This window comes from Pleurodeles waltl, chromosome 11 (genome assembly GCF_031143425.1).
Source record: "Pleurodeles waltl isolate 20211129_DDA chromosome 11, aPleWal1.hap1.20221129, whole genome shotgun sequence".
NCBI classification, from domain to species: domain Eukaryota; kingdom Metazoa; phylum Chordata; class Amphibia; order Caudata; family Salamandridae; genus Pleurodeles; species Pleurodeles waltl.
Window position 1 is genome coordinate 827264930 of NC_090450.1, and position 20561 is coordinate 827285490.

Genomic DNA, 20561 nt, shown 5'->3' on the forward strand with positions numbered 1-20561 from the left:
ACAGAAGTCAAAAGGCAAAGAACTTTTGCTTCAGAAGGGTAATCCAATTAGCCATACATAGCCTCAATGTTTATTCATTCTAAACAAAGTTCTTATTTGCTTTTGTAAAGTGTATATGTTCCTTTTTATGCTGTTTCTTTTCAGCTGATATCCCATTGTAGTCAATCAATTTCTTTAAACAAGTCTCACATTTCTCCTTTTTAGGATTCAATGCCAAATGTAGACACTGAAATAGAAATTCTGAAGAAATTAGATCACGTAAGTAAAACTTTTCAATTCCAGATCAGAATATGCTTCTGTGTTTTCAGTCCTGTTTTTGATAAACTTTGGAAATCTGCCCTTCTTATTTATCAACCGATGAACAAAGATAAGGATAAGTATACTACTTAATGACTAATGACTGTTATTTGAACAGGCAAAATATGTGAGAGCCAAGTGTATTCAAAGGAGGATTTAGTAGCCCATGATAATTTTAATTAGACACAATGATGATTTTGATTGATAGAACGTGTTGCAGAGGCAGGATAGCAGCCATACACTATTTTAATTTTAGTGCAGGTTATATTGAGTTAAACTGTACAGTACATTTAAACAGAACTGGCAGCAAGAGTAGTATTACATGTGACATTTGATTTAAAAACAGGAAAAAAAAGAAAAATAACTTCCTGTCAGGGATCACTTAGAGGTTACCTATAAATTGTGTTCGGAAAAATGTTTCTTCCTTGGGTCGCTGTCTAGCCACTTTTTTAAAGTCATTGTTTGATATTTTATTTAGTTATTTATTTTTTGGTGACCGTTTCTTCAGGGCCATGCTGGCTTACAAATTGTTTTATGGATTTATAAAATATAAAAAATAAAATAACCACTGAGAAGCAATTACTTCCATGTGATGTCTGCAGCCTGTACCCCATTTTAGATTTAATAAATGCATTGTAGACGGACAGAAGAAACCAAGAGACTCCCCCTTCTGCATTGGCGCAGGCCAGAGGATGTGATTATGATACTTCCCCAGAATGGTAAAGGGCGCAGCGCAGGGCCTTTGTTAAAAACGCAATATGGGGATTTCTTCTGGGCTCATTGTTTAATCTGCCTCATGCTTGAAGACCATTCTTCAGCAAGGAAATATGGCTTTCACATTTTGTTTGGAAAAGTGTCAGAAGGCTGGATGAGCCTTCTAGAAAATAAGCAGTGGTAACAGTGCTACCTTTGAGGGCAAACACATGTTCTCAAGCAATATGCAGATCTTGATTCCTTGTTCCACCACAGCCAAATGTGGCAGAAACTAGACCCAGGAACTCAGGAAGAGAAAAAAGGGCCAAAGATATTCAATTGAAACTCTGCCTTCAAAGCCATCAAGACCATGAGAACCAATAGGGCCTCGGGTCCCAATGGCCTACTGAGTGCACTTTTCAAATCTGATATAGACTTCTGGGCTGACCTGCTCACCCTCTTGTATGCAGACTGTTTTCAATTGCAGAGGTAATGTAATCCTGAAAGGCATCCTTTCTCCAACTAATTCATAAGAAGGAGAGCCATGCCATCCCAGGAAATTATTGGCTAATTGCTGTGCTGGACATAGAAGCTAAAACCTACGCAAAAGACTTACTTCATGAGCTCGAGGCCTAGGAGCCTGAAGCTGCTAATATACCATTTTATCAAATTGGATTTAGACAGCATTCCTCCACCATTGACAATATTGTCACATTGTCATATTTGGCCTATATAGCTTGTCTTCCGTCTCAGCCTCCTTCATTTGTGTGCTTTGTGGGTAATTCCTCTGCTTTTTACTGTGTTGACCGCAATCAATTCTGGGCATACCCACCATCCTACTTGGAGCAAATTCTCAGCGTACTCAGACGCATTAGTGCATATTAAGATTGCCATTGGTAATTCAGCCAGCACAAATCTTGACCACATGGGGCATTGAGCAAGGGTGTTTTATAGCCCCCATTTTGTTTTATATCTTCACACCGTGGACATTGGCAACTCAATGGCAAAGGCAAACACAATTCCACTAAAGATTATCCCCATTAGGCTTCCTGTGATCCAGTACACTGGTGACTTGCTCATTCTGGATCACACGAGTGGGCCTGCAGCATGCCCCTAATGAGCTACAGACCCTCAGCATTCCGAACAAGTGGATGGAAATCCAGATACAACAAAAGTGAACAAGAGAAATCTAAGATTGTGCTGGGCAACCAGTCGATCTTCCAAACATCTAAGTATAATTACCTTGGCGTCTAGTTTAAGGATACAGCAAACCAAGCATACATCTTAAATAGATCAGCAAGAAAGGCCCAGCCAATCACATTTGCCTTATGCCGATTATACGATCAGCTTTATTCATCTTCAGCAGAGGTCATACTGAGAGTTACTCAAGTGAAGTTGCTACCCAACCTTTCCTATGCCCAACACGCTTATCCAGGGGCCTTTTCTCCAATACTGGACAAGTCCCAGTGCATTGCCTTTAGGGAGTTGTTCTACCTTCCAAAATACACCCTCTGCTCGCTACTTCGCCTGGAGTTTGGCCTGAATGGGCAAAATCTTGAATGTAAGGCCACCTTCCTTAAATACTACTATGCCATACAACAAGCCAAAACAGATCATTTAAAAAAAACTCTTCAAGAGATTTTCACTGCCTTGAGAAATCCATTGTCTTCATATTTTACAAAGGTGGTTCTGGATCTAGATGTTAATGTGGACACGCTGATGGTCCTCACTGCTCCTTTTTCGAGCATAAAGTCCATCTTGAGAAAGCAAGTCACACGTTTCAAGGAAGGCTTACTTAGTAACTGTATACAGCTATCTGTCCAAGGTGAGCAAGCATGGTTAGACCAAACAAGGAAATTCCTGCAGTACAGCGTTGAAAATAATTTATATCACCATTTTCAATTCGCCACAATCTTAAAAGTGCAACTACTGCACAGTTTGTGATATTGATAAGTTAAATAAAGAAAGGCGACAAGGAATTGTTTGACCGTACTCCGTCATCACCTAAATTGTTACTTCAGTTTTCCACCTTGAGTTGTTTTTAATCCACTGGGAATCCAAATGATAAAACTTCCTCGGTTTAACAAGGCAGTTGGAGTGGTGCCAAGCCGGTCAACCTTGCTGTTGTGAAAGTGGAAGCCTGACTGTTCCTTAACTTTCAAAACATCTTTGAAAAACAGACGAAAGCTGTTGGATCATATCCCTCTGCTTGTTTATCTTTCTAGAAATTGCTACTCCTACCTGAATTTAACAGCGATTTTTGAATAAAATGCATGATTACAATGCCATTTTGCATTGATTGTTAATGATGAGTAGTATAGTTCAAATAACCAAAGGTAATCTTTACCAGGACATGGAGTCAAGCATTATGCGTTTATTAATTTAATTTACTACTGATGGTAACACTTCATAACAAATGCATCTTGCACAACCAGGAAAATAAACCTAGTTCAGACATTTCTCACACTTGTATAATATATCCTTTCATCAAAGATATCTCTTTCTTTGCTATTGATTATAATCTGGTAAGGAGAATCTCTTGACTCACTAACCGTTCGTAAAGCTCTGAAAGGTGTACAGTATGTGCTGACAGGGATAATATTATTCCTCACATCCTGCCCTGTTGAACCTCTTGGATGGTAGAGTGCTTTAGCTGTGATGGCTGTGCCACCAAATTACTTCCAGATCTTTTTCTCACCACAAGCACACCTCACTCAGAGATCATTGTCCCCTTGCACATAATGGACTCTGGAGGTATGGCTTGGAGGAGTGGTTTCAGATGACTTGTGAGCCTTGAAATTGATGACTTAGTGAATGAGACAATAATGTCAGTTCCAGAGAGCTCCAGGTGACAAGCCAAAAGAATGGACACTGATAAATAGTAAAAAGCTTAACTTGTCAAGACCTCCAAAGGAATGTTGTGTTTCATATTAGGAAATACGCTCTCAAGAGGTTGCCATGGATACTGAGCAAGTGTTGTGGATTACCAAGGAGTTAGAAGTAGGCACAGATGACTCCGGTCATACTGATTATTCGATGACCAGATGTGAAGAGTCCTACATTCTTGGCCCAATAATGTTTCGGACACTTCTTTCAAATGGCATTCAGTCTATTGACAAAAATGATAGCAAATGCTATCTAACTTATGGCAATGCAGGACGAACCTTTCAGAGCTCAAGACAAGAAAATATACAATTGATGGCCGTCCACGTTGAGAGTCACAGTAGTTAGTTAATGAAAATGCAGCTACAGGTAGATGAGCCCCCCCTTTAACCTTTTGAAAAACTGCATAGTATTTTCTTAGTAAGGACGGTAATATGGTACATGGAACACTCATGATGAAAAAAAAAAGAATTCTGGCGTATACTGATCCTGAAATTATTGTGGTATTGCAAGGCAGAGAAAGTGGAGTTCTGAAAGGGTAGAATCGCCATCCATGAGGATGAGATAAAAAAGAGATGATCCCTTATCAAACAAAGAAGAGCAAATATCTTCCTGGTACCCGGAAAGAGGAGGCCACACACATCAGGCAAGAGGAATAGTGGGGTAATCGGTCCTTGTTTGATACAGAAGATCACCACCACTTCAGATTGTAGAGAGGCATGTGACAAAAGCACTCAGTAAAGAAGTGCGCTACCACTTGAAGGAGGAATGTCCTAAGCCCTCCGTGCAGGGTAAGGTAATAGTCATGCCTGAACTAAATGCATGCATGCATGTTGTTTATAGCAAAATATGCAAATGACCCTTCTTAAAAAGGGTCATTGGAGGCATGTGGACTAAACGTCTATGCCTTGTAGATCCTTTGCCATAAATACTTGATATAATTGAGACAGTCAAAACAGCAGCTGGCAAAGCAGAACTGTTGTAGCGTACTAGGCCTAGAGAGGCAAATGTAAATTGTGTAATCTCAGCAGTGGTTATCTAGTGTGCTGAGAGCCAAGTGTGAAGCTGCAAAGGGCTAACTACAGCAATTGCGGTAGCCCAAGTAATTGGCATGAGGAGGTTTGTATGTAAAAAAAATATATATATTTTTATAGTAATTCTATTTCTTGATTGTCACCATTAGGACATCCAACATTTGTCTGTGGAGTATATTTCCCATTATAATGTTTCTCCTCTTCATTTCTGTGATGTGTATTGTGTACAGATCTGCCTTTGACTCACCTTTTAGGATTGGTAATTGTAAACTTTGGCAGTAACCGTTGCTGGTATTGTTTTCTTTCATATTGTATTTAGTTGTGAGAGTCATTGGGTGTAGTAGGGCCTTCCATCGCCTTTGCCCTGAGCCTTGCTTCATGAATGGAGCTTTTAGCCCCTATTCCTGTTGTCCTTGAAGAGGCCTCTAGCCCTTTCACACTGGATGGGGCTTCACTCAGCTGATATTGCACCTCAACCCCGCCCTACTTCCACCCGCGGTGTATCCATTCTAGCTAGGATGTTTAGCTCAGGTGTCTGCGTAAAGGCCTACTTTCTGTTGTGACTTTAATGTTTGGTAATATTAGGGCCAAATTGGGCTTAGGCCAGAACCCCTTCCTTTATGCCCAGATCCCTGACCACTAGTTACCTAGTCCCACCCTCTTCACTTAATCTAATAACTGCCACACAGTCTGCATTTCAGCAGACTACACAACCTAACTGAATAAACCACCACTCTGAGGCTATACCACTGACCCTCTACCATAACATTATAACAGATCTCATGTAGTGTTTTACCGGTGGCTCTACAATACCTTCAAGGGTTGGGCATCTGTCGCTCATGGGTAGGTTTGATGCATTATTTAGTGGTTTATTAGCATTGATGCTATCAGCAGCTTGGTTTTTGTTTTCTTACTGGGGAGCTTCTAAACAATGTGTACTGTTCGCTTTACTGTGCTTTCAGTGTTGAACTATCATTACTTCTAGATCAACTCCTTAAAGAATTACTGATGATTTAAGCTGCCTCCCTGCAATATGGCTCAAATTGTTCCTGGGTATACTTTATGTACTATTTCCTAGATATTTAGCATTGCCTGCTGGTGGCTTAACAGTGCTTACTGTGGTTGAGCATATTTCAGTTTTAGGTGGATTCCATGTAGTACCTAATGGTTAGCTTATATGTGTATTTCTGATCATGGGCTTACAGCACTCCTAGGCAGACTTTATGTTCCAGCTCGCTGTCCTTTGTGGACACTGTACATTACTTCCTGGTGGCTCAACAGTACTTCTTAGGGCTGGCTCCCAATTTGAGCCTATGTGGTATTCTCTGGTTGCTTAACTTTCTCCCTAAGTTGAGGTCCTTGTCACTTTTAAGTAGACTAATATATGGTTTAATACTTGTTGGCCCTCCTGTTCCTGTAAAGGATTCTTTCTGCCTCATGACAGACCACTCTAAAGATAGGTATCACTTTGTATGGCTGCTTCAGTTCTCACATCTTCTGAAATACTTCTGGTTGAGGAGCAGTGGCATATGCTGCCCCATCTGTACAGCATGACACTGCACCATCTTTATAAAATGTCACATTACCCTACACATCTAATTCAGCATCCTCCATGGAGGGCTTACTCATCCTACATCCTTTCAGCAATTTACTCTATAATGGTGCCCATGGATCCAGTGTTATTAGGGCTTGTTGTGGTCTTGACATAATAAGTCCTATAGGAATACTGCATTCAGCTACCTATACAATGAAGGTTGACTCGAAAACAACTTATTTATTTAGCTGTATCACAGTAAAGTGTCCTGATTGGAAACCCATTCGTGAAATAAAATGGAAATCATGTGCCAACAGTTAAGGCTCTAGATAAAGCCCAGAGTTCCTTAAAGACAATCTTTCTCAAAGGAATTGTTGCCTAGACCATTTGAAAGAACTTCAGTTGGATTTTGGCAGTCGAGGTGGGAGTATGTCCCAACAGAGTTTATTGTGCTCGAAGGTACCGGGGCTGGGAACAAGAAAGGTTCATGTTCTTTTCGCTTAGAAAAACTTGATGGAAGAGAACACCTCTGCAGCAGTCCATCAACAGTATTGCTTACCATAGTCTAGCTACTTCCTTTTTCCTGCGTGAGGAAGATTGTTTGTTTTAATCTGCCTAATTAAAAGCAAGAGAGCCAAGAAGGTAAGATGCGTGTATACCTTAGCCTGCAAAAGATATCAGGGTGGAGTTTTAAGGAATAAACACTACAGTGGCCAATCTGTTTTTCAGAAAGAGGGCTTCTCATCAATCTCTTATTTTTGCAGATCAAATAGATAGTTGGACCCGTGATAAACCTTGGGAAGTTTAGTGACTGGGTTTTGTAATTATAAGATTTGATCAATTATCTGGATTTCTCTAAATTGTGCACTCACGTCTCACACAGGAGTTTTTTGCGCAAGCACGGATGCAATTTCTGATGCTATCATCCGCACCCATGGGTGTTCAAGATGTTGTAGCCATTTATACTCCTGACAGATGCCCACAGGACTCTGTGAGTGAAGATTATTATATATTTGAAAGCTATGATCATAATGTTACTGGAAGTGGATTCTTTTGTCGCTGTTGAATAAATAGCCTTTCCATAAGCAGCAAAAGTCCGATATAAAGTCCAAATGGCGGTTTCTTGGATTTAGTATAGATTCCATGGAAGCATTGCTGATTCTACCCTTACCCAAGATGCAGAAATAAGGAGAAAGATCAAAAAGGTGTTGATGAAGAAGCTCTTCATTAGATAACTGTCCAGGAAGGTAGATCTGTTCTTCTCCTCTGTCAAAGTGATAGTCCGACGTCTGCTCACTACAGGTCATTGGTGAGGCTGAACAGAACCAAAGGTCTGTTCAGAGAAGATGGCTAGACCAATGATGGATGCATGGAACTCAACTGGTTGTTAGACCACATATATCCATGGCTAGACCAATGATGCATGCATTGAACTCAACTGGTTGTTAGACCACATATATCCATTGAGTAGGGAAATCATTTTTGCCAGCATAGAACCTAGTGATAGATAATGCCTCCAACAAGTCAGCGTGCTGGCGTGGAAACATCAAGAGGAGGAAAATTTACTGCAGAAGGATTGGGTTTTATAACTAAGCAGTTATTCTCAGTGAAGTCATCAGCTCCATGCGAGTGCAATGTTACATCTTTCTCATAATGGTGAATGTCTTGGCAGTCTGTTACATAACTTACCTGGGGAAAAATGTTGAAGAACTGGCCAACATTTATTCTTGAAGTTTCAGATTTCTTTGTTCAGGTAGGCAAGCAAGGTGGTGGAAAGGCATTATCAACAATTCAGAGATTCCAGTGACTGGTTGCTGGACCTTGCATGATGCAATGATTGTAGCAAAAGGTGGGGTCTATTTGTAGCAGTAGTCACCTCACAGGTAAAAACGGAAGTGCTAACATTTTTCAGCTGGTAGCTTGACCCAGAAACATTAGCAGTGGGGGTATTCCTTCTGAATGGGAAAACAAAGTTTAGTTATGCCATTCCTCTTTTCATGATGATTCTATGACTGTTAGGGCATCTATTGAGGCAAACGACTGTCTGGTGATAAGCAAATGCTAGAACTTTCCTGCAATTTATCCCCCCTCCCAAACTCACCCCCCCCCCCCCCCCCCCACACACACACACACACACACACACACACACACACATTGACTTTGTGCAAGATTTTCCTGGCTGTTCAGTTCCTAAGATTGTTGGCTGCTACAGCACCTCTTGCAAGGAGGATTTCAGAGGATAGTGGTCTCTTCCAAGACTTTCGGCGACTGCATCCTTATTTTATCAGCAATCCTGTGTTCAAGGCACAATTAGAAGTCTTAGATCAGTGTCGGATAAATGCATTACTTGTCCTTTTTTATCATTGGTTGCAAGAGAGGGTAAATCCAATTTGGCAGCTGATTAGCAAAATCTTAGGACGTTAGGACGATCTTGGAAGGTACACCACCGAGAGAACACCTGATAGTTTGTAGGCTGCTGAAAGGTTGCAACTTATGGTCCATAACCTACATTAAGGTTTTGAAAAACTTTTTTAAGTTAGCTTTCATATTTAAAGTCACATGTCCCTTAGATAACTTTTTTTCTGGTTGTTGCATCTTTTCTCTGACTGGCTCCTAAGGCTAGGATTTCTATTGGAGCCAGGGCTTAGGCAGTCCTCAAAAAATCTACTCGCCCACTCGCTACGGCTAATTATATTGTATTAGGTTGAATATTTTTTAGGACCTACTCCCCCTTCTGGCCACTTGACAAAGAACATATGTTCTGTTCAGTCATAAAGTGGAGGAGCTATAAAGATGCCTTTAAATCTTGTTTTTGTCACATTTACTCTGGGTTCAGAGACAGAGGTCAAAAGTGAGTTTGTCTTACAGATGTTTTTCATTCTCACTGCAGAGTTCCAGGATTCTGTCAGTTTTTAACTAACACACATTTATATAGCTAAGTCAACTGTACAAACATTTCCAAAATATATTTCAGTAGGTGTGAAAGCCCATTGTTTGTACTTCTGCATGATTAAAAAATATTTTAATAGGATGAAAACAGATCAGAACGCTTTACTTGGTTATGTGCAAAGAATGAATATGTTTTCTGAAACCCGATTTTCACAGATTGCTAATACATTGTATAGTTTTATCAGTAACTCTGCAAGTTAGGGTGAAGGGTTTGGGGCATTTCTTGAAACAGTTCTGTTTGTAAATGACAGTGGGTAACCACATCATGCTTTAGTAATAGATCTAAGTGAATGTTTAAAGATAAACTGTGAAACCCTCCTGTCCTGATGGCAATTTGTTATACATGGAGCAAATGTATTGACCCTCATTATGACTGCAGCGGTCTTTTGCAAAACCGCCGCGGTCCTTTGCTGAGACCACCGCAGCCACTGCCACAGGAAGACTACAAGTGCTGGTGGTCTTCCGACTGGCATATTAGGACTGCCACTGGATATACGCACCGCCGGCGGTCGGATATCCGGTGGTATTCATCACGGCGGTCTGCAGCACTGAGGCGGTTCCACCGCCACCCCAGTAAAAGACCGCCCACAGAATTACAACCAGTGAATCTGTGTGGCGGTCTCCTGGTGGCGGGGTGGTGTCGACGGTGGGAGCACCGGGTCCCGTCCCCTCACAGAGAAGCACCTCGTCGGATGAGGAAAGTGTCGCCCATATGGGGAAGGGGATGGCTGTGTGTGAGTGTGTGTTTGTGTGTCATGAATGCGAGGGTATGAGGGGGAGTTTCTGTGTGTGCCTGTGTGTAAATGTGGTGATGCGTGTGTGTATGCATGTGGATGGGGGGTGGGGTGAGTGCAAAGTTGAATGTGTAAGGGGTAAAGGGGTGTGAGTTAGAGTGTGCAGGTGCGTGTATATATAGATGCGTATATGGTGAGTATGTGATGTGTATGGGTATGTATGCATGTCTATGGGGTTGAATGTTGTGAGTGTGGGTGTGTCTGTGTGGGTGCGTGTGTGCGGAGGTGCTTGGGGGGGGTATCTCAGCGACAGGAGCACAAGTTTGTGTTGTCGGGATACCTTTCTGCCAGCATTTTGTGGCGATGAGACCTCCAGGAAAATGCTGGCGGTGTCCTTAGTTGGAATAACCTCAGTAATTATCTGACTTCTGCCGGGCTGAAGGTGGAAACCTACAGCCTTGCGGGCCGCGGTAAAGTGGCTGGACGGGTGGGGACTTGGCAGTGGCCAAACCGCCGCGATCGTAGGCCTGCGGTGAGATGTCCACAGCAGCCCGCTAGGGTCATAATGATGGCCTTAGTCTATTTATTCAAACAAATACTTTTTTGTACAGCAGAAATGCTAAGCTCACATATTTGAATGTTCCCTTGTATGTGACAATGAAGAAAAAGGTGTCTGTAAACTAAAATAATTGACTAGGATTATACAATTTTACACCCATTTATGGGTCAAGTACATTAGTTATTGTCGAGTAGATTATTCAAATTACTCGACCTGCAGGTCTAGTAACATTTTTATGATTGTTTGAGGCTTGGCTTAGGGTTTGAAAACTGATTGGCTTATAGGTCCAGGGTTCTGATTGTTTCCTACGGCTAGGGTTTCTCTTGAGCTTAGGGTTAGAGTTATGATTGGGTGATAGGCCTGGGGTTCTAATTGGTTCCTTGGGCTAGGGTTTCTATTGGACTTGAGGCTTAGGGATTTCGTTTTAATTGGCTAATAGGGATAGGGCTGTGATTGGGTGAAAGGGCCAGGTCACTACACAGTTTTCATATGCGGTTTGATTAGATGCTTATAGGTCTCTGTTTTATTGATCCATCACATACAAATATGTAAATATTATAACTACTGTCTACAAGTGCTTCACTATTGAAATATTGAGGAAACTTTTACATAAAAAAATATATAAAACAACACAAATTAGCTTCAAGTACAGCAACACTTGATGTCTGAGTTTATACAATACAACTTTAAATCTTGATTACTTCACTCCTACTATAGAAGGAAAAAAAAACTTTGACTCTCTCCAATACGCTACTCTGTGTCTCACCCTATACCTCTCTGTGTGTCCTCAACCTCCACTTTGACTCATCCCTAAATTCATTCTACTACAATGATTTCTCAAATAACCCTTTCTAGACTCTTCCCTCCTCTATCCGTCCTTGGCTCATAGGAAAACTCATTTTACTACTATGATCTCCCAAACAACACTTTCTAAGTTGTTCCCTCATGTATCACTCCTTTGATTCACCCCAAACCATCTTCTTAATCCATTTCTAGAGACATTCCCCTCGTTCATCTCTCTGTTTAATCGTCCCAAGCCTCATCTTACTACTATGGCCTCCCAAATAACACTTTCTAGACTCTTCCCTCTCTTTTCTATACCTCTGTTATCCTATTAGTCCAACAGACATGCATGTTTTCTGCTCATATTAACTCCTGTTTCCCTATACTAATCCACCACTTATTCTCTTTGGGTTCCAGAGTAGTGTGCTACTCGCCTAAAAGTGCTTTGACACCTTGTCAGGGGTAGTAAGTGCTATATAAATACAGTTACAATGGCAGATCATTTGCACTGGAATATATGAAGTTTCATGTTACAGGTGGATAAAGACGCTCACAAGCCCAATGTGTTACCCTAGCATTCCCTCCCATTTTTTTAAAGAAGACAAGGCGATGACTGTAGAGCTGTTCGTGTACATATGTATTAATTGATTTAGGAATACACTTTTCACACTAAAACATGGACAAAGGGGGTGATGCAGTAGGCTAGTTTCAATATTTATCACTTGGAACCTCTCCCTGCAAGGGCTGCAATGGCTACCAATACTTTTATATTGGTTGCCTGATTGAAGGACATGCTCATTGCATCAGAATGGTCTGGATACTCAGTCTTGTCCATTAAACATATGGCATTGTTCAGGAAGAACAATAAAACAAATACATGAAATAAGCATAATCCTAATTTCTAGTTATTGGTATAGAATATTGACTTTCCTAGCTATTTTAATGGAAAATCATTCATCCATTAAGAAGGAAACAAGGGTTACCTCAACTAAAATAAGTGAATCTAGTCCAGAATTATTATGATGGAGGATGAGAACTGTTTGTTTTTGAAGACTCTGCACAGAAGACTTATAAAAACGTTTTATAGGGTATAGAGTTAAACTGGTTAATTAACGACGGAGAGGAGTAGAAGAGGGATTTGAGGTTAATATGAAGTTGATATGTTTTTTAAATAATGGCTTATAGATGTAACAATTGATTTCTTAAACAAGAAAGACTTCCTAAGCGGTAATGTCTGCTGGGACCAGAAGAGGACCATTTGGTTGAACATGACATGTCATAGAAATGTTTGAACTACCTTTTTTCCTGTGGTTGTGGGAAATAGAGTTGTTTTAAAAGGCTGGTATCTGGAAAAAAAAAAAAAACTCCTCACAGCTTCTCACCACTTTGTCCCAACTTAAACAGTTTTCCTCTAAGATAGGTAAGACAATCAACATTAAGCAGAAGAGGTTGGTATATACTTATAATGACAACAAGAGCTAATGCAGAAAAGTGATTGATATACTGGGCACAATGTTTATCCTCAACAACAGGTGTACTGGGTATTGACTGCTAATTAGAGAGAAATTCTAAAATCTAAATTCTTTTTTTTTTCCTCCAGCCATGTATAATTAGGATTGACAATTTCTTCCATACCGAAGATTACTATTACATAGTTTTAGAACTGTAAGTATTTTGTTAATGCATTTATTTATATAAATGTGTATAACTTTTCTTGAATTCCTTTAGTGTAATGTATCTCTTCTGGCATAGCACAATAAACAAGAGTTTCCTTTTATTCCTTTCTTTTATCTGAATGATTTGCTATGTCTGAGGCATCTGAAGATGGTGCTTTTTTTTTTTTCACTTTTATCTTTCAAAAAGATTTTTCTCTTCAATGTGTATGCACCCAGGTTCACTTTTAATAATACTTTGTTTTAACAAATATGAGTGAGTCAGCAGCAAGTGTTGAGAGGAGTTCTTGTAGCCATGGGATCAGTGGCTCATTGGTGGATTCAGTGGTAAGAGCTTTAAGGTTAGTCTTGTAATTCCCTTCTTTTCTAATGTAGTGAAGTAAAATAAGGTAAAGAGAGTTTTAGTAATGGTAGTGTAGATTTGAAGAAAAGCTGCAAGTTCTTTAGCGTTTGTGGCCCACGGACTGTTTTTTGGTACTTTTGTTGGAGATTTCCTGAAAAATATGGAATATTTCCTTTGAAAGTTCGAGAGTCAAACATCTGCATTTTTGCCTTTCTGGTACCACCTCCCATCTCTCTTACACACTGCATTATACAAACCAGAAAGTATATGCAGATCTCTGTTTACCAAGTTAGTTTTCAATTAACGGTGCATGCTTTTATTCTCCCTTTGTGCAGGGGTGGCAGTTTATCCACCCACATGGAGATGTTAGTTTAGATTGTTCATATTATGAACTTCAGATTACTGCTAGTATCTTAGATCCTCACTGCAGATCAGTAAATTGTATAAAATTCAATCGCCCTAAATGTATTTAGATGTCTTGTTGGTTTGAGCTTAATGTTGGCTATGGAAGTGTGCATGATGTTTTTAAAAACAATTTTTAAATAAAAGTCATATTGAGTGAATGAGATTATGGTTGAGGATACTGTTGTGGCTTAGTATTAGGTAGAGAGTAAAGTCTGCTGTCCCTTGGTAGCTTTCAGCCATAGCAGGTTGATATTTTTGATGAGGATAGCAGCAGGTTTGTTGCCTGCCATACATAGCCTCATATTTCAGTTGACCATTATGTGAATTTGTGCATTAACCTTCAAATTCTGGTTCAGAAGTCCTCTGCATGGCTTGGAAAAGCTATGCACTCTGACTCACCTTTTTTCTGGTCGACTCTGTTTCCTCAGCCTTTTAACATAAGAGCATAGCTCGCTGAAAGGAAATTTACTTAAATTGCACTACTGGGCAGAGGGGAGGTGGCTAAACCCTCTTCTCCCACCCCTCCTAATCTATGGAAGTTACCATGCAAGAATATCTTGACCGTGGCTAGCCCTTTTCAGAATACGGTTCCTTAACTGTTGATAGCACCTGAGAGTTTCACAGTTGATGCTGTCCAAATGCTGCTTGTTTCTCTTTCGCCAGAGACATTAAATTGCATGGAGACCTGAGCTTTGGACACAGACAACTGATTACCAGGAGCTCCTTTGAACTTCACACGGACAGTCTTTGCACAGAGAATGTAGTATTTAGTCAGGAATAATTTGCTTTAGTCAGCTATTAGGAGCCTCAGATCAAAAGGCCTAAATGTCCACTTATTTTTTTCAGAAGTGCCTTCGTGTTGCTCATAAAAGCATGATGCCCTGCCATATGCGGTTTTCCTGTAGTCTCTGAGATGATCATGGGGTGTGCAGTGTATCTCCTTGCTTTTATCCAGTGAGACCACATATCCTGGTGATGAGGTTATGACAGACAAATAAAGGCCCCTCACTCGCAGTCAGTGTGACTACTGCCCTTTCACCGGATCTGGTGGCACTCATAATTGTAGCACTGTGGATTCATGTTGGGAAGGTCTATCCTTTTTGCATGTGATGTTCACAAGGTGAACACGGTGGAGTAATGTTTCCCGGCCTCATTTGTTAACAGGTTCTTCCAGTCTTAACTGGGTCCTTTTGTCAATTGTGTGGTATGGCTGGAAGGTGCATATGCCACATTTCTATGTGTGCTGTGTGAGGAGCTGCGTGCAGCAATACAAAATGGAGTGACACCAACTCAAAATGGAGGTAATTGTGGGAGGCTTCTCCAGGTCTTTATTTGACCTGGGACAATAGGCTGGAACATTTTAAACACTTTCCTAAGAGTTTTGAGACAGTGGGATTCAGTATCTGGTGGGTTGGGGTGCCAGATCCCTCCCTTTGAATGTTACCTCTTCTTTTCCCTGCCTGGGTACCAAGTACTTCACTCCTACCCCATTTAGCTATAATGAATCAGGGATGTGGAATTTAATAAAACATCTACTTGTCTATGGGCCAGGTTGCTTCCTAAAGCTTCTTGTCCTGTAAAAAAATCCACTTGTCCCTTTGGTGCCATGTAGTGTGCCGACAAATTATGGCAACAATCTCATGTAAGAGCTCTGATAATAGCCTCTCTGATTATGCCGAAGCTAATACTATACAAAGGCTTGAATACTAGCAATTTCAAGCCCTACTGTAGCAGTTTCCTTATTTTGCCACCTTTTCCCGCAGATACACGTGCTGGGGCTGGAGGAAGCATTAAGCAATAGGTTCCCAGGCTGGAATGCCTTTGAGGCTGTGCAAACCTACTAACTTGTATGTTTTAATGATTTTCACCAGCTCTTCTCCATTCTTTTCCCATACTGAGAAAGGCTGGTAATTTATTCCTGGGAAAGGCAGAAGTAGAATGTCTTTCAGGGTTCTTAAAAAACAAGTTGTTGGAGAGAAAGTGAACTTGTAAACGCTCAATAGATTTTCACATGATCAAATCAACAAAATGCATATTTGCTCATGTTAAAATACAAATATTTTCTAGGTGTACAATTTCCTGGCCTATTTGTGTAATTTCTTGAGAATTCATGAAAGCCACCGATTCAAAGACATACCATGGGTGCACGTTTGTGACTTTCATTAAGAATTGGATTCCTGATTAGGTCTGGTGTTGATCAAGACATTTTGTATTTATTAAAATTCTGTTTCTCTCTCAATCGGCTGGCCTTACTGTGAGTGATAGCATTCTGCTCTTCCACAAGGAGCATATTGGCACACAAGGTAGTTTTGTTAAGTGCCAGAAGCTACTGCGTCAATGTGACTTTTTGAGACCAATAAACTTTTTTTGTTTTTTGCCAATGTTTGTTACAATGGTGAGGGCCTGGCAGCTCCCACAACAATAAAGTGTTGCAAAAGCCATGTAAAAAAAAGACAAACACTGACAAAACCAAAAGACTGACAAGCCGTGTCAGATCGGTTGGCTTTGCCAGTGCTTGTTTTATTTTCATGTTTTCCATAAACTTGTTGAAAATGGTTACACTGATTCTGTTGAGACAGAATTATTGAAACACGGCTACTCTCCACATTAGTGTGGCCTTACCATGGCCTTTAATAGATAAACATATACATCAACCACACTTGATTTTGAGCTCGGACTAAGGAGCGATTCTTCTCTTTTCTGTGTTCTTCTTACTACTGAACTCCTTCACATCACTCGATTTCAAGGATTGTATTTACAGGATTGTTAAGTAACAATTTGGTTTTTATTGGATTTTGTGACACGGATGCCAGGACTTCGAGTTCTCAGTACTGTTCGCTTTTGACTGGTCATTTAGCCTCCATAAAGTCATGTTGGCCTTTTTACCTGTCCTTTGGAAACAAATATTGGATTGCATCAACACTGAATAAAGTCCTCTGTTTTGTATACTTTAGTACCAACGGACTTCATTGGTGCACATACTGTAATGAATGGACTTGTACATGGAGTGCTGTGTTACTATCTCTATTTAATTTGTCCATTCTTGGGTGGTAGGGCACCTGTACCATTTTCACACCTGTTCATTGACTTTTATTCTTCACTTTGGCCCCGGACTCGGTGTGATTTAGGATGGGTGTTTTCTATCACTACTACCACCTGTTGTTATTACACTGATTTTCCGTTATGAATATTTTTGGGAAATACTCGCATGCAACTTTTACTAAATGATGCTTCAAAGAAATTATATCTAAAATTGCACAGTAGCTTAGCAAAATGTTTTTTTCCTACTTGGATTTTTTTCTCTGAACATTCTATTTTGAAAGCAAAGAATCATCAATCTTGCTTACAACCTGCTGCAGACATTAGTATCTAATGAGACAGAATTCTGGGAGCATTATAAGTTGCTTCATATAGTTAAACTTTTCAAATGTGTGTACCCTTTTTTTCTGAAACCACTGTCAGTAGTGCTGTGTGACCTTACGACGTTTCTTTAGAGTGCTCATCCTAATAATGCTTTGCATTAATGAACCACAAATACAAGTTTGAACAGAATTAACATATGGACACAAACATTACCTCAACTGCAGACAGTTCCCTTCCCTGTAAATTGGCAAAGAGTTTGTGCAGAAGGCGGTTGGGCCTACTTGTCCCAAGGACAAAATAAAAATGAAAACTTGTTGTCGTTGACCCCAAACAATATGTCCTGGGCATCGGGACATAGGAATTCAACACCTGTGTACACAAAAGTAGCTGGTCAGGCTAGTGCCCAAGACACTTTTATACAGTGATCTTGCAGTGGCCACGCACACTGAGATTGGTAGAGCTTTCAAAGGTGGGGCCAGAGATGGTCATTGCCCATTCTGCCAAGATTTCTCATCAGCAGAAGTAGCCACACACATTCATTGCTCTGAATGATTCCTGTCCCCCAGGGCTATGATCTCTGATCACTAGCTCCCTTGCCAGGTTAGGAACTGAACATGGTCAAGATCAGTCGTTCACTCTAATTATCCTTTTTGTGGGTGGGTGTGCGTGGGGGGAGGCGGGGTGCAACAGAATATTTTGTGGTACACTTTTCTCGACTGTGCACACGAGTGATGTGATGAGCCACTATGCGAGTAATTGTGGAGCACAAGCTATCACATCTGAGGGTTATCCAAGGATGTAGTTGTATAGCCAAGGAGATTATCAAAAACTGAGAAGCTCTTCTGCTTCAGAGAGGCATCCAGTTCTACAATCTGAACATTACTTAGGACAAAATGAACTTACAGCCAAAGAGTTTTCATTCTAGCTATTGTAAGAACTAATGTTCTAATCAGAAAGTTCTACAATATAAAGTGTGTTTTGGCGGTAAGCTCACTAATGTTTAGTTAAATATACTGAGAAAAAAAACGCACATCACAAATTAGTATTAACTGTGCTTATTTCTTAATCAGTTAAAAGTAACCAGCATGGCTACTTATTGTATTGTATTTATTGTATTGTGCTTTTGCTGCATTATTTCCTACTGAGTAGCAGAATGTTTCTTAATGGATCGAGAGGCTTTCAAAGGCCCTATAGCGTTATCAGATTACATGCTTGGACCTTTTATTGCAAGACGTGTGAGCACTTGTGCTTATTTTTTGTTTGCGTTCTTGCATTTTTCAATAGTCTTTTGTCACTCAGTTACGTAGTGTAATATATGGTGTTCCAGGGCTTCCATACAAGGCATGTTCATTAGTTGCCTGTAAATACCATTTAGAACAAAATTTGGTACATGTATACAATTTGTTTGTTTTTTTGCAACTTTATTTAATTACAATTGTACAGGACCTTTTACAGAACATTACAACTCTCACGGAAATCACTCCAACATAAGAAAAATCAACTGGTCCCACCTAATTCAACTCCCATGCCTCTATAAAATGTTCAACCATAACTCAAGGTCCCTGATACTCAATGAAATTATGAGCACCACACCCGGATCCCTGTAGAAGGGGAAAGAAGAAGACAAGAGGGGATCAAACATTGATACTTACACACTACACTAAACATAGTTGTAGGAAGCAGATTCTTTATATAGTGGACCAAAATGACGTACACTCTGCAAAAAGTCCAATCAATCCCCAGAGTTATCACAGAGGCACAAATGACATCCCAAATGCTCTCTTTTTGAATAGTGTGGTCGAGTAGTTAGACATATACATAAGCATGTACAGCGCACACACTCATGCAGTAAGTGAGACACACACTAAATGAAGAAATCCAACACCAATTTATAAACATAACACAAACTTTTATATAAACTTTGATACCAAGGTCAATGGAGTCAGGTGGGTACTTTTCGAGTTATTCATTTTTAAAGTTTTTAAAAGTAAACAGTGCATTTTTCAGACAGCTGCAATGCAGTCCTATGGAGGAAAACAAAGACAACAACCCAGGTAGAGTACAGTGACTTACGGGACCAATCTCCTGGCCTTAAGGGGGTTTAGGGGCAAGGTCCAGGGCCACACCAACAGGTCACTTTGGGGAGCTCTAGTGCGTCTGGGTGCAGAGGTGTGTTACAGTGATAGGTGTCCTTGTAAGGACAGTACATGGGAACCCACAGGGGGGCTCGACCCTTGTGGTCCTTCAGCACGTGAGGACACCGTCTGTCCACTTCTCCTCAGACTGTAGGGCACAGGTGCAGGGGTGTCTTCTGGCATCAGGTTCAGCACTGGAGTTTCTTGCAGTTGCAGGTGGGCCTGCAGAAACACCCTGCAGGAGTAGACTGGGGGTCCAATCCAACCAAGCCAACAAGTGGGCTCAGATCTCTCGAGGTAGGGAGATGTGTGGGACACCCTTTATTCTGTTCTCCTGGGTCCGGGTCGGACGGATGCAGAAGTGTCCTAGGGTGTCGGGTCTTTGCCTCCTGGACACTCGTGGTTACAGGGGGGGTCTGCAGACATTATTGGGATGTCCACAGTAGGGGAGCACAGGGTGGGCTTTTTTTCTAGAGGGCCTGGGGAGCACACTGACACCGTTAGCCCAGTAGAACAGGGGCTGGGTGGCTTGAGTGCAGTGGTGATGTCTTGCATCAGATTTCTTGCAGTCCTTTCTTGGGTGCCTGCGGGTGAAAGGAGCAGCTCCTCTACTCCAAAGGAGTTCCTCCTGACAATTGGTGAAGCACTGGCAGCTGTCCACATTTCTTGGAGGCTGCAGTGGAGGGACAGGTCAGTTGCTCCTCGAGGGTCGGGTGCAGCAGGTAGGGTGTCAGGGTTGGTGCCAATTAAGTCGTGCTCCTTGGTTCTCAGGTCTAGCAGTCTTCCTGTCCGCTCCTTCTTTTGTGTCCAGCGAAGATCTGAGGATATGGTATCAGGGAGTCCCCTAAATACTCAATTTAGGAGGTGTTAAGGGGAAAGAAGGGTAGTAGCCAATAGGCTACATTCTCTTGGGGTCACTACACCCCCTCGATGACCACTTCCTGTGGGGAGTGGGAATTACCCTGTCAAGAGGTCCTAAATTCTACCACACGCAAGATGGCAGAATTTCCTAATTAGTGTCCTCTTCAGGCTGGCCAATTTAGGGGTGTTCCCAGTCGGGAAATGTAACACACCTCCTACATATCTAATTTTCCTGCCTGTCCAGGTGCCAGATGGACCTTGAGGAAGGAGGGGTTGGCATCTTCCTTTGAGGAAGGCCAGTTCTACATATCGGAG

General features: G+C 41.1%; 1 protein-coding gene across 3 annotated transcripts in view; it reads left to right on the forward strand.

The window, feature by feature from the left end:
• Positions 1–20561, forward strand: part of CHEK2 (checkpoint kinase 2) — a 230996-nt gene that overhangs the window by 102352 nt on the left and 108083 nt on the right. For all 3 annotated transcript variants that reach the window (XM_069214672.1, XM_069214673.1, XM_069214674.1), the window contains 2 exons: positions 205–258; positions 13067–13131. In XM_069214672.1, the coding sequence (XP_069070773.1) occupies positions 205–258; positions 13067–13131 (119 nt within the window). The remainder of the gene's footprint in view (positions 1–204; positions 259–13066; positions 13132–20561) is intronic.